At 37.3% G+C, this 12,419-nt stretch overlaps 1 protein-coding gene across 15 annotated transcripts in view; it reads right to left on the bottom strand.

Moving 5' to 3' along the window:
• DLG2 (discs large MAGUK scaffold protein 2) overlaps positions 1-12,419 on the bottom strand; it is a 963,673-nt gene that overhangs the window by 251,418 nt on the left and 699,836 nt on the right. For all 15 annotated transcript variants that reach the window (XM_056503649.1, XM_056503680.1, XM_056503673.1 and 12 more), the window contains 2 exons: positions 9,073-9,217; positions 5,750-5,891 (listed from right to left, as the gene is read on the bottom strand). In XM_056503649.1, the coding sequence (XP_056359624.1) occupies positions 5,750-5,891; positions 9,073-9,217 (287 nt within the window). The remainder of the gene's footprint in view (positions 1-5,749; positions 5,892-9,072; positions 9,218-12,419) is intronic.

Below are 12,419 nucleotides of genomic sequence, written 5' to 3'. Positions count from 1 at the left end.
ATCAGCTGAAGCACAGAAGTTTGATGTTACCATTATATGAAGCTAAAAAGGAAGTAAAAACTTAAGATGATAGTTTATTTTTATGGAACTTTTCCTAAAAGCTACAAGATTTTTGGGCTACAAGGTTTTAATATTTTTTAAAATAGGAAGGCAGAAATATGCCAATGAGAAAACTGTAACATCTCTCTCTGCTATATTAGTAACACATGTTCCACAAAATGATAAAAACAAAAAATATTTTTTTTTTCTTATAAATTTTGGTTGGAATGCATCTCTATAGGTCATTTGATCCAATCTTGTGCTTGAATCAGGAGTATTGACAACACTAGATTTATTTAGCCAATTCTTAAAAATCTCAAAGGGTAGATACTTCACACCCTTCATAGCAAGCACTACCCCAGCACTATTCTATCCATCTCATGTTTTAATTTCTTCTCAAACTGAAATCAAAACATCCAAAACCAATACCTTTGGCATTGGTGCTTCTCTACTCAGTATTTGGTTTCATCATCTTTGCTACTGAGTTTATGCTTAGTTTATAGAGTACTCTTAATCTCCTCTTCACAACACTAAACAAGCCCCAGCTCCCTCAACACCCCTCCAATCTCCATGTGATTTTAGGCTCTCAGAATATGTTGGACCCTTTCCACAACCCTCCTGAAGTCAAAGAATGGGTACTGGTCAGAGGCTTTTAGAAAAGAACATATTTTTCTGCTGGCCATGCTGCTCCAAAGATAGCCTGGTAGCTGATTACCTGACTAGTAGTGAGAGTGCACATCTGGGTCCATGTTCAGCTTGGTGTCTGCAGTAACATCCAGGTCATTTTTAGTGAAGCTGCAATTCAGATGTTCATGGCCTGCACAAGTGTGTGCAGCTCTTCCACCTGAGATGCAGGCTTCTTACTGAACTTTATGAGGTTTCTGCTAGGCAAGTCCTCAAGTGTATCAAGAGCCCTTTAGAATACAGCTCTGCCATTTGTCATGTTAACCACTCCCTCTCAGTTTATTACCCTCTTGAAATTTGCTGAGGATGCACTGTGTGTCATGATCTAGGTCATTGATGAAGATATTCACTGACGCCCTAGGTATCCTGAGCTCCTCTGCTCATCACTGACCACTTTACAAATGCCAAGTCATGATCATCATCACCCTTTGAGCCTACTGGATAAGTCAGTTCCCATCTCAGTGCCTTCTTTTAGCCTACTCTTTCTCAACTTTCAAAGTGTGCTGTAAGAGACTGGGTCAAAAGCCTTACCAACACCACTGAGTGCAAATGAGCACAGCCATTTGCTAGAAGGCTAACTAGCAAGATAATACAGCACACAATCCAGGAGAAACCCAAAAGGCTACCCACAAGGTTTCCAAACAATTCCAAACCATATTTTCTTTCTGATTAGCTGTACATGTTCATCCAACACTTCCTCATGTTTGGATGAGAGGCTGTTGGAACAGTTTTAAAGGGTGCTCCCCGTGTTACAGCTTTTCCTGCCCACAGAAGAGATGTGAGAAATACCTTTGCAGCCACTCCTCATGACAACTAGGGGAGAGAAGGAATTACCATGTGCCCCACAGCAGATCCCAGATGCACATTAGTGGGAGTTATGACATGGGTCAGGTATGGCTTTGGAGTCAGCTGTGTTTTCCATCAGCAAAGAGGCATTCCTGCTCAAGGCAGCACCTGTGCTGTGGCACTGCTTGGAGAAGGGCAGCCACTCCTCTCCCCTCATCCAAGCAGTTAGAAATTTCATCAGGAAAGTCAACCAGTCTGGACAGGCACACAGACTGTTTTTAGTCAATCTATGCTGCCTATTCCAATTACCTCTGGGCCCTTAAGTGCCTGGCAAACGTGTTGTGGAGTCCTTCAGCTTTTTCTATATTATCTGTCACTACATCGACTTCCCTCCTTTTTCCTTCCTCAAATTCTACCTTCATTTTTTAAAGTAGCACACACCTGCAGAATCACTTTGTTTTCCTTTATGACCCTTGAGGTAAGTCTTAGCTCAAATCAAAGAGCTTTCTGATTTTGTCACTAAGCAGACAAGCAATGCTTGTCTGTATCTTGCATTTTAGGTCATCAGAAGCTCTTCACTCAGCCGAGAAGGCCTTCTGCTGAGTCCCTCTCCTTTCTGCTCAACAAGATGGCTCCTTCCTGAGTTACCAGTAAGTTTTATTTAGAAACCATCCATCTTTCATGGGCCCTTCTGTGGCAGCATGCCAAGAGATTTTGCTAAGCAACTCTCCAAAAAGGCTGAAGTCTGCTCTTCTGAAATCTCAACAGCCATAACTTGCTGACTATCTTTCCAGACTTCCTTTGAATCAAGAACTAAGCCAACTCATGGTCACTCTGATCCCAGCTGTTATTTATCACCACCTTAGCCACAAAGCCTGTTCCTCCCCTCCAGCAGTATCAGGGACTGATCAGGAACACAATCAATGATTCCCCTGCACTGCCTTCACAACAATTTAATCTTACTAGGAACTAAAACAAGCAGCGTCTTACTTGCCTTCTGTACTGATAGAAATCATATATAATTTTGATCTGCTTTTGATCCCATATTCTACTAACCTGAACTTGTGTTATTTTATTTAATTTAAAAGGTGATAATTGGTACAAAAAATACAGGAAGCCAAAGTTTCCATTCTAAATGAATTTAAAAAAAATCCAGAAAAACCAAGAAATAAAATATGCCCATCACCGATAGTATTTTGTAGCAGCAGTACACACAGCTTAAAAGAATTCAGTAATTAAGAGACAACATTCAGCTTCATTAAAATTTATGGCTGAAGATGATTTGTTACTTTTCTATCTCTTGTGCACAGATTAGGCTATTTTTTTATACAGACTGAACTGGCACAGATTCAATATCAGACACCAAAAAATACAAATTTTCATCAATTGAAACACTTATTTTTGTTAGGCAAAATAGATGTATTCAGGTAAAAAAAAACCCCAAAACCCTTAGAACTGGAACAAAGAAACAAAAAATACAAGACCAGCAGGAGGAAGTGGCCAAATTGAGTTGAATGTTCAATCATTTAAGCTGTACTGATAGATTCATTATCACAAGTAAGTTAAAGGAAAGCTTGTCATCTGCCTCACTCAAATCACTTGTACAAAGAATTCCAAAATTGCAAAAGCCTTTTTTAGTAGAGAAGTTACTGTTCCAAATATTTTTAGCTGGCACAAATGAAAAGCTGCCAAAAGTGTTGCAAGACTGCATGGGTAATAAATTTCCTTATGTGAGCACAATGTAAATTAGCCTTGTAAACCTATTACAGCAAGGACCAGGTAGTTTTAATGGATAGCACTGCAGTAGCTGGCAAATATCTTAATTGTAAAACATTATGTGAGAAAACCTAATTGTAAATGCTGCAATCAAGGTGTCTACAGGTTTCACTGAAGTTATCAATATGATAATTGAATTCCCAAAAGATTTTCTGAATTGGTCAGCAACAAAGACTTCCAAAATATCTTCTTACTCTAATGGCAGACTCATCAGCAAATCCTATGGCATTGAACAGAAAGAGTGCATTCACTATTCTGAGTTTATAAGTGTGAAAATGACTCTGAGAATTAACTGCTGCATTTCAGTAGTCCCACTTGAATCAATAGGGAGTAATTAGACACAAGGCCATTAAAAAAATCTCAGCAGCATTTAAGGGTTAAATGGTTTGGTTTTTAAGATCAGAGCTTCTTAGTCATTGTAGTCAGAGAAGAAAACTGGTCTTTGGCTCTTGCTTGGGTGACTCTCAGATTTATGTGCATGTCCAGTGAGGAAAGATATCCAAGAAGAGTAATTTGTCTTATGACTATGTTCATTTTCTCTTTGTGCTTTTGTTTCCTGATGTAGCATATTGACTATTATCACTAGTAAAATGAAGGTCATAATAGCCTCTTCCTTTTCAATAGGTCAGAGTTAACACTTGCTCAGAAATATGAGATTTCCATCTGATTTGTGCTGTGGCATTCAGAGCCTGCTCCTGTCACTTGACACCTTTATTTCTGCCAAGTGCCACACACCTGTCACAGAAGATCATGCTCCTAGAGTCAGCAGCTCCTGCTGATAGTGCCAATGCCACAAGAAGACTCTGTATACCAGACCTTCATTAGGCAACACATTAATTTGGAAATCCAGACAGGAAAAAGAACACAGGAGCAGAGTATTTCACAGAATATACAGAGCTTCTCTGGGCATTCATTTTTTTGCCTCCAAATGATAGAAAATGGACATTGGTGTGAATACCTCAGATAAGAAACACACTGCCAGTATTCCATTTTTTTCTCTTAGGAGCTAAACCAGCACAACTAGCTTGTTTAAAAACATTCTAAAAATATCAGCATAGGAATGCATCTTTCTTCCTTAAAAAAAAAGGTCAAAAGGACATCCTAATTAATTTCAATACATATCCTGCATGGTTCTTTGTAGGCTTCCTACTGGATATCTGCTAAACTACTGGGCTAAGAGTGTCACTGCCTTCTGTTCTATGACTATTTTTTCTTTTTCTTTTTCTTTTTTTTTTTTCCAGAAGTAACTAGACAGTTAAAATCAGCTACATGAACACAAAGAAAAAGGACTAACAATACTTCCTTGTCACCTTACAAACCTTCTAACTGTTTAAATAGTAATTTCATTGCCAGGAGAGCTTATATCCCCTTTTAGAATTAATCCCTTCACTTTCTGTGACTTTGTGATGTCTTTAGATATTATTTACTTTTAAGGCTGCAATTTGTTTGCTGTTTTTTAAACTTTTCTAACTTTTTCTCAGCAAGAGAGGTGCTGACATCTCATTATAAAAGAAGACAATTCAGCCCTACAAGCTTATTGACAAAGCCTTCATCACTGCAACCCAGTTATTTTAGTGTTGGTATTCTCCCTATACATGAGTATTTGAGAAATTATGAGAACATTATTAGATCAGGTAAAAACACTGGTGTAAATTTAATTAAACCAATACTTTAACTATTAATTAAAAATGTAACTTCTTGGAAAATTCAGAGAAAATCCATCCTAACTGAATGTCTCATAAGTTGAAGGAAATCAATTTCAGCTTTGCATTCTCAATCAAAACTCTTAGAAGAAACTCTTTTAACCAAGACAGGGAAGAAAGGTGTGGTTTCCCCACATTTAGGCACTGATTAAACACTGTATCATGATTAGTTACTCTGAATCTGTCTGAGCCAACAAGTTAAGCTGCTTGAGATAGTAATCACATGCAACAGGAGAAATGAAATGCAAATTAGTGGGTTATGAAGCTGATGAATACATAAGTGGATGAGATTCTTTGACTTGTAAGACACAGCAAGTCAGGTTAGAGGATCAGAACAGCCCCCTCCTAGCACAAAAAAAAATAAAAATTCTAATTTTCCATGGCATTAGACATTATAATGAGGGCTCATTTTCCAAACGGAACAGCTTCTGTCTTCTAGGTGAATGGTAGTTCTCTTCAAACAAAAAGATAAATACACACTGTCTCATCAGTGACATTCAGTGTTCATCTAAAACAAGGTGTAAAAGAACCCTCCCAGCATTTTCCAATGTGTCTCTTCCACCTTGAAATTAACTACACAGAAACAATTCTGCTGCTGCACTTCCATACAGCAGTCACAATTCTTTGGAGATTATTTTTTTAATAATCCCAGACTGAATAGAAAGGTACAGTATGCTATATTCTATTTGAGATGCACTGAAAGCTTAACTTATGTCCTTTATAACTGCATGAAAGGCAACAGATAAAGAGAAGCATCTGACCTGGTGTAGTCGTCCTCCACAAGCATGTGCTTTGGAATGGGTGAGTATCTTCCTGGTGAGATAGGGGCCAGGGATGCCTTGTACTCTAAAGTGCCATTGTTTCCAGAAGAGAGTATATGATTTTCAATTGGTGGAGAATAGGCTGATGGTAAAAATGAACATTTCTAGTCAGCAACTTTCATGTTTCATTAGACGTCAGAAGAACACATTTTTTTTGCTTTAAGTACCAAGAACATGTTCAATGTTGTAAATAAGATCAAAACAAACACTCCTAGCTTAAGTGAGCTTAAAATATAACATGAAAGAATTAACAGCTGGAGTTTTCCTGAAAAATAATAATAATAATAATAATAATAATAATAATAATAATAATAATAATAATAATAATGCTGGCTTATTTGCAGGGATTCCTCCTTAGAGAATCTTTACTTCCTGAAGAGGAAGCCTGAATAGGTCTCCTGTTTGGGAGACAGGAAACATTTTTTTCACTTAACTTGCAGAAGGAAATGTAATTAGGAAAGAATGAGATTAAAAGCACTCTTTTTGGCCCCAGCGTGCAATAATGGGAGTAATATAGTAAGAACTCAATGCAGACTAAGAGTAGGAATTTTATGTGTGGCAAGAATTATGTATAAATTCAAAGCTGTGATTTACTCAAGGTGCCCAAATCCCCAATATAATTGAAATTTCACAATCAGCATAGATAGTATTTAGACCATGGCAAATCTGTATTCTTAAAATAGAAAATGGATGCAAATCTCTTATATATTAATGATTAATGATGAAAGTTACAGTACTGTCTTGTCTGGTTATATATTGGGCTGGCAGGTTGTTTGTGCGCTTTTTGCTATTCTGAACTTATCTGGGACATTCATGACTGAAGAGATGTGGCAATAGTTGTATTCTATCTCTAGTTAATTTAATTAGAAAAAGCAATGTTACATGCTTCTGCAGTGAGCTGTGATTAATTTTCTCATGAGAAGACAGCCTAACTTTCTAGTATTAGTTTCAGTCTTTTTTTTTCAGATGCTGAGTACAGAATGCTTCAAAGCAAAATTTCTCTACAGGGAAAGGCCATTATGCATTCTGAAATACTCTGAACATGTAGGTATAATGAAAGGTTCCCTGAGGATAAATGAATCTGTGTGCACCAACAGCTTGGGAAGGGCTACTGCAAATCTTTTCAACCTTTACTCTCCCACTGGAATTGTTTCTGTCTTCTCATATGCTGCTGATCTATAATCTGACATAATAAACCACAGTGTTTTAAAACTGCAAAATTATTATTTTCAAAGTATTATAAAGCTGGAGATTGGATAGGGACACTTAGAACTTTTACTTCCTGGGCTTTGGTAAGATGCAGACCAGGCTGCTACTGAACAACATGATTGCCATCTGTTGTAACATTTGCTAACTAAACAGGCATCCTCAGCATGGCTGAGCATACCACTGACATGCATGTTACAAAACCTTCCCTTCTGTTTGTATGGAGGAGACAGAATAAGGGGGAATTTGGGATATTTAGCTTTTCCTCAACTTTGTCAGCCCACAATAGCAACATTGCAAAAGTGCAGAAAAATTTAAATCCTTAGCATTTACTGGCCTTGGTAAATTTCCCCACCCTCATTTTGCCTTAAGTACCCACAGAACTATTAGCAGGAAATCAAGATGGGTATGGATCAACTGCTGAAGCTCTTGTCAAAAATTGTATTTCCATCCAGTTGTTAGATGGTGCAGCTGGTCCCTGTTGGTTGTAAAACTCAAGGCAGACAGTTTTTAATGAACAACTAATGAAGAAAGGGAGTTTTCAGTAATGAGCTGTTTAGACTAATGGGCACCAGTAGTATAGAGAGTGCAGTTGAAATGTTAAGATTGCTGTGAATGACAAGGGAATGGAAATGACTGGGTAGGGCCATCAGGAGGACTGGCAGAAGGGGCTTAAGAATGGCATGTATTGATAAAGCTGTATTCATCAATATACTCAGTATAATTACATACATCTTGCCAGGAAAGCCTACACCCAAACTAAAACAAATATTCAAGCCATTAAAAGATGGTGATGGGAGATAAAGACTAGGTTGGAGCCTAGGACACTCAGATAAGTAGACAGCAGAGATGTGAATAAATCCTAAAGACATGCAGAGTAGGGACAGATGGCAGAAACAGAAGATCCTTATTGCTGTTGTCTCCTTAAGAGTACAAAAAGCACTCCAGCAAGGAGGTTGTCAACCTAAAATTTATATATATGATAAGGACTCCACAGCCAGCCACCAACCCTTGTACATGGTCACCTCAGGGAGTCCTGGGGATGCACCTGGATGCACATCTTTCTACCTGAGTGCTGGATGTGAGCCTAGCTGCTTTTAAATGAATGTATACAAAAGCCTGATTGAAATCACTTTGTTTGAAAATGAGGTCATCTTCCCTTCCTATGGGATATTTCACTGATTCTCACCATATTATTAAAAAAAAATTTCCTACAACAGAGTGTGCATTGAATGCAAGGACAAATATGAGCTTGGTCCTCTGCAAAAAAGAAGCAGCCAGGTGAATACATCTAAAGTTAATGGACAGACTGAGAATAAAGCAAAGTGGACCAATGATTTATGAATTCTTCACTATGAGAGCAGTGAAGCACTGCAACAGAGAAGCCATGGATATGCCATCCCTGGAAGTGCTGAAGGCCAGGCTGGATGGGGCTCTGAGCAACTTGGTCTAGTGGAAGGTGTCCCTGCCAATGGCAAGGGGACTTTAACTAGATGGTCTTTAAGGTCCCTTTCAACCCAGACCTTTCTGTATCTTCAAGAATTGGCTATCCACAGAAAACAGGCAAAGTTTTGTAAGTGGAGCAGTGATTTTTACATTCCAGTAAAATATGTTATTCAAATACGAGATGTATTTGCCTCAGGCTTCTGCTAAGTTTGTACAAGATGGTTTGCTGCATGTTCCAATTTTTCAGTGGACAGAGGACTCCAGGCTACAAATCCAATCCTATTTCAAAATGTATTTGCATATACTTAATTGCTGTAATCTTCACAGGAGTTACAGTTCAGTCTGATCACCTGGACAATGGCTAATTGGAACCAGCACAGCCATATATCCCCTACATTGCTACATTTGCTGGAAAAATACTTCAGCAGAGTTAAATTATTTGCAGTATTTCTTGAGTGTAGCCTACTTAAGTGGCAATAAACATTTCATTTTTGTAGCCTTCCAAGCTGTTTCATAAACTTTAATGGGGTACTTTGAACAAGCTATGAAAAAATACAATCATCTGACAACCTGAAATATCTCTTGTAAAATAAGTTGCAGAAGTAACTTACAGTGAGTAATATCTGGTGGGCCATATGGATCTGTCATGTAAATGGTGGTGGGCTTTCCAACTTTCAGATACACTACATCTGATGTGTTCTTCAGTATTGCTACTGCCTCTTCATGGGTAACTTCTTCTAAACTGTAGTTATTTACCTTAGAGGAAAAATCAGAAAGGTGAGTTGAAATGCAGAAATATACACAAAAATGACACATCCTTGCAGTTTTCAAAATGTTTGCAGGGTAGGACACGCAGTTTTCTTAGCACATGCATATTGAAAGACTGATGTAGCAATATTGATACACAGAATCAAAATGGGTGAAGAAGGCACTTGTTTTTGACAATAGAAAAGTCTTTTGTGATGTTCTGCTAGGGCTATAATCACCAATATAAAATAGATTTAATTAATATAAAATAGATTTAATAATAAATCCATAGCACCACATCAGTTACAGAAACTGTCTACATTATTTGACAAGGTAAACTTCCTAATTCATCTCTTAGCTTCCATAGCTGGGACCTCAGAAATATCCAACACACCGCAATCCTTCCATCACTGATACAACATTGACCTTTGAAATAAGGAGAGGTAAAAAATGGCATATAGAATACCTATGAGGTGCAGGAATTGAAAAAGGGCAGTTCAGGATGGGGGAAAGGTATTTTTTCATTGTGAAAGTTTGTCTTTTTTCTCAAAGCATGGGAAAAAGACATTGAAAAACCAAGATAATGTAGTGCTATTTCAATGCTTTTTTTAGAAAAGAAAAACACTTAAGCAAGGATAAGAGTGTAAGACCACAGATAAAATAGGGAAAGAAACAGTGGCAGTAAGCTCTGGCTGCTTATGCTTTACTCCCAGAGAAAGAAAATCAAAAGAAAAGTATCAGAAGTGGTTTACTGTAGAGGCATATAACATTTATTGACATATAAATCCACTGTATTCACAGAATGTCAACAATAGGTTGTCCTCCTATGAACAGAACCGTGAGAGTTCCCTGCTACAAAATCTATAAACCTCCTGAATGGAGAAATTATAAGATAGGGGAAAAAAGAACAGGGTGCAGATCAAGGTTTCAGGCACGTGGCATAAGACAAGAAATACACCAGAATGACAGAAGACCTTGAGTTGGAAGGGACCCATAAGGATCACTGAGTCCCTGCTCCTCGCAGCACTGCCTGAAACTGAACCATGTGACCACAAGCATCGTCCAGCTGCTCCTTGAGTTCTGGCAGGCTTGGTGCTGTGACCACTTCCCTGGGGAGCCTGTTCCACTGACCTACATTTCACAGTGAATCTGGTACATGGAACATTATACTGTCACTTAAATTGCTGTCCTCCAACTTCTGCAATTACTGCAAGGATTCCTTTTGAAGATTATGCAAGATGGAAGCAGAATTCCCTCCCCTCTACAGCATAACGTAACAGTAAATTGCAGACAAAATATATTCTTTCCTGGGAATTTAGTATCAATCAATTATCAGAAACCTGAATGTGGCAATAAGCAACAGCCAAAGTGTTTGGCAGATGGAAAGAAATCCAGTTATTACAAATCGCTGAACGACTCTTCACATCCAGACAATTTCATCAGCACCAAGAAAAAATGATTGCTGGACAGTATTGCTGAATGTAAGGATTCTGTCTTTTTCCTTGTATAATTCTCAGACTTGGTTTTAAGGGTTATTAAAAGAGAGAGTGGCAGGTATATTATGATAATTTGACATGAAGAGCAGTGATAGAGCCTAACATTCAGAAGGGAGCTGCTGACAGGGTATGCTGTATTTTGACAGGTCTTATATTTAAATAAAAATCTTATACTTGACTTCTACAAATTTCTATATCTTTGTTATGAAGAGCAATAACTTACATATACCTTTAACAAATAAATGTCTTAAATTAATAGGCTGGCAGGAAGAAGTGACTGAAATGATGCCTTTCTTGTTTATGTATTTCAAAACTTGCTAGACACATCAGATTCACACATTTTAGAAAGGTGACCACAAGGTTATCCTTTACCTCTTCTCCTTTCCCACGCTGTCTGTATATTGTATCTACCTTCTTGTGTTTCATCCTAACTTTTTTTGAAGTAGAGAAAAACTCACATAACCTCACCCACTATAAAGCTGCTGTAAAAAAATATTCTCAGTCAATAAAAAAAAAAAAAAAAGACACAAAATGAAATATCTTAGAACTTTCTGGATTTTGATTTTTTGGTCTTTTTAGAAGTGAATAAAAATAACTATGACACAAATCGACTTGATGCAACTTTTTTTTCCAAAGGTCTTGGTCTTTGGTTTTTGTTGGGGTATTTTTTGGTAAATCTAGCTGATAAAAATCCATCACACAAGATACTTGGATGCCACAGTTGTGCAGTAAAGAAGACAAAAAGCCATTTTAGAAACAGAAAATAAAGTATGATACATAGAAAACATATTTGATATGGCAGGTCCTGCATCTTCTCTCTGACAATAACATTATGGGACAGGTGTTTAACCTACACTACACAAGTTACTGAAACCTGGAAGTTAAGGAGTTCAATCAATTCTAAACTAAGATTTAATGTCTCTACAGTTCATAGACATTATGTTTATCTTTATACACTTAAAGAACCTAGAGTTCATGGCAAAGTTTATGTAAAATAATTTTGTCCTGGACTGCTCAGTTCTCAGTAAACAAAGAAATAAAGAGTCAATGTACATGAAGAGAAAACAAACAAACAAACCAACAAACTTGTGGATTCATTCACAAAAATGAAGATCCTCAGTGGTGCCATAATGTCTCTTTCAAGTGGGATGTCTTTGAGGAGGAGATAACATCACTTTCCTTAGTCATTCGCCAGCATCAGCTTAGACTTGCACTTCCAGGTTTCCTTCAGAAGGCAGCCCTTGCTTTGGATCTACAATTCCTATTAATAATTCTGTGTGTATCTATCCATATATTTTCTACTTTTTTACCATTAAACAGTGAACACAAATTAAGACATCTGTATGTATTCTGATATACAAAAAACTTGAATATTTAGATGAATTCTATTGTTCAGCCTCATAGATATTATTGCAAGATGACTGTACTATGCAATTTTTTTCATAAGGGAATCACTGGACATCATTCCTTAAAACAATTTAGAGATGATAATAATAGGAAATATGATGTTGAGATTTATGCCAAGAGAGACTATTTCTGGAGCTATTTCTTCCCTAAAAGATAGCCTATCTTAAAAGAATTGTAAGTACTAGATCTGGCTTTTTCAGTGGTTTGGCTTAATAAATGCATCATAGCAAAGGTTTATTTCCCCCTGTAGATGTAACCATATATATTTTTGCATATAGCTTGCAAAAACAGGGTTGAGTTAGAGGTAA

Source organism: Oenanthe melanoleuca, chromosome 1, assembly GCF_029582105.1.
Source record: "Oenanthe melanoleuca isolate GR-GAL-2019-014 chromosome 1, OMel1.0, whole genome shotgun sequence".
Classification (NCBI taxonomy): domain Eukaryota; kingdom Metazoa; phylum Chordata; class Aves; order Passeriformes; family Muscicapidae; genus Oenanthe; species Oenanthe melanoleuca.
Note: the sequence above shows the minus strand (reverse complement) of the source record. Positions and strands in the feature narration are given on the sequence as shown.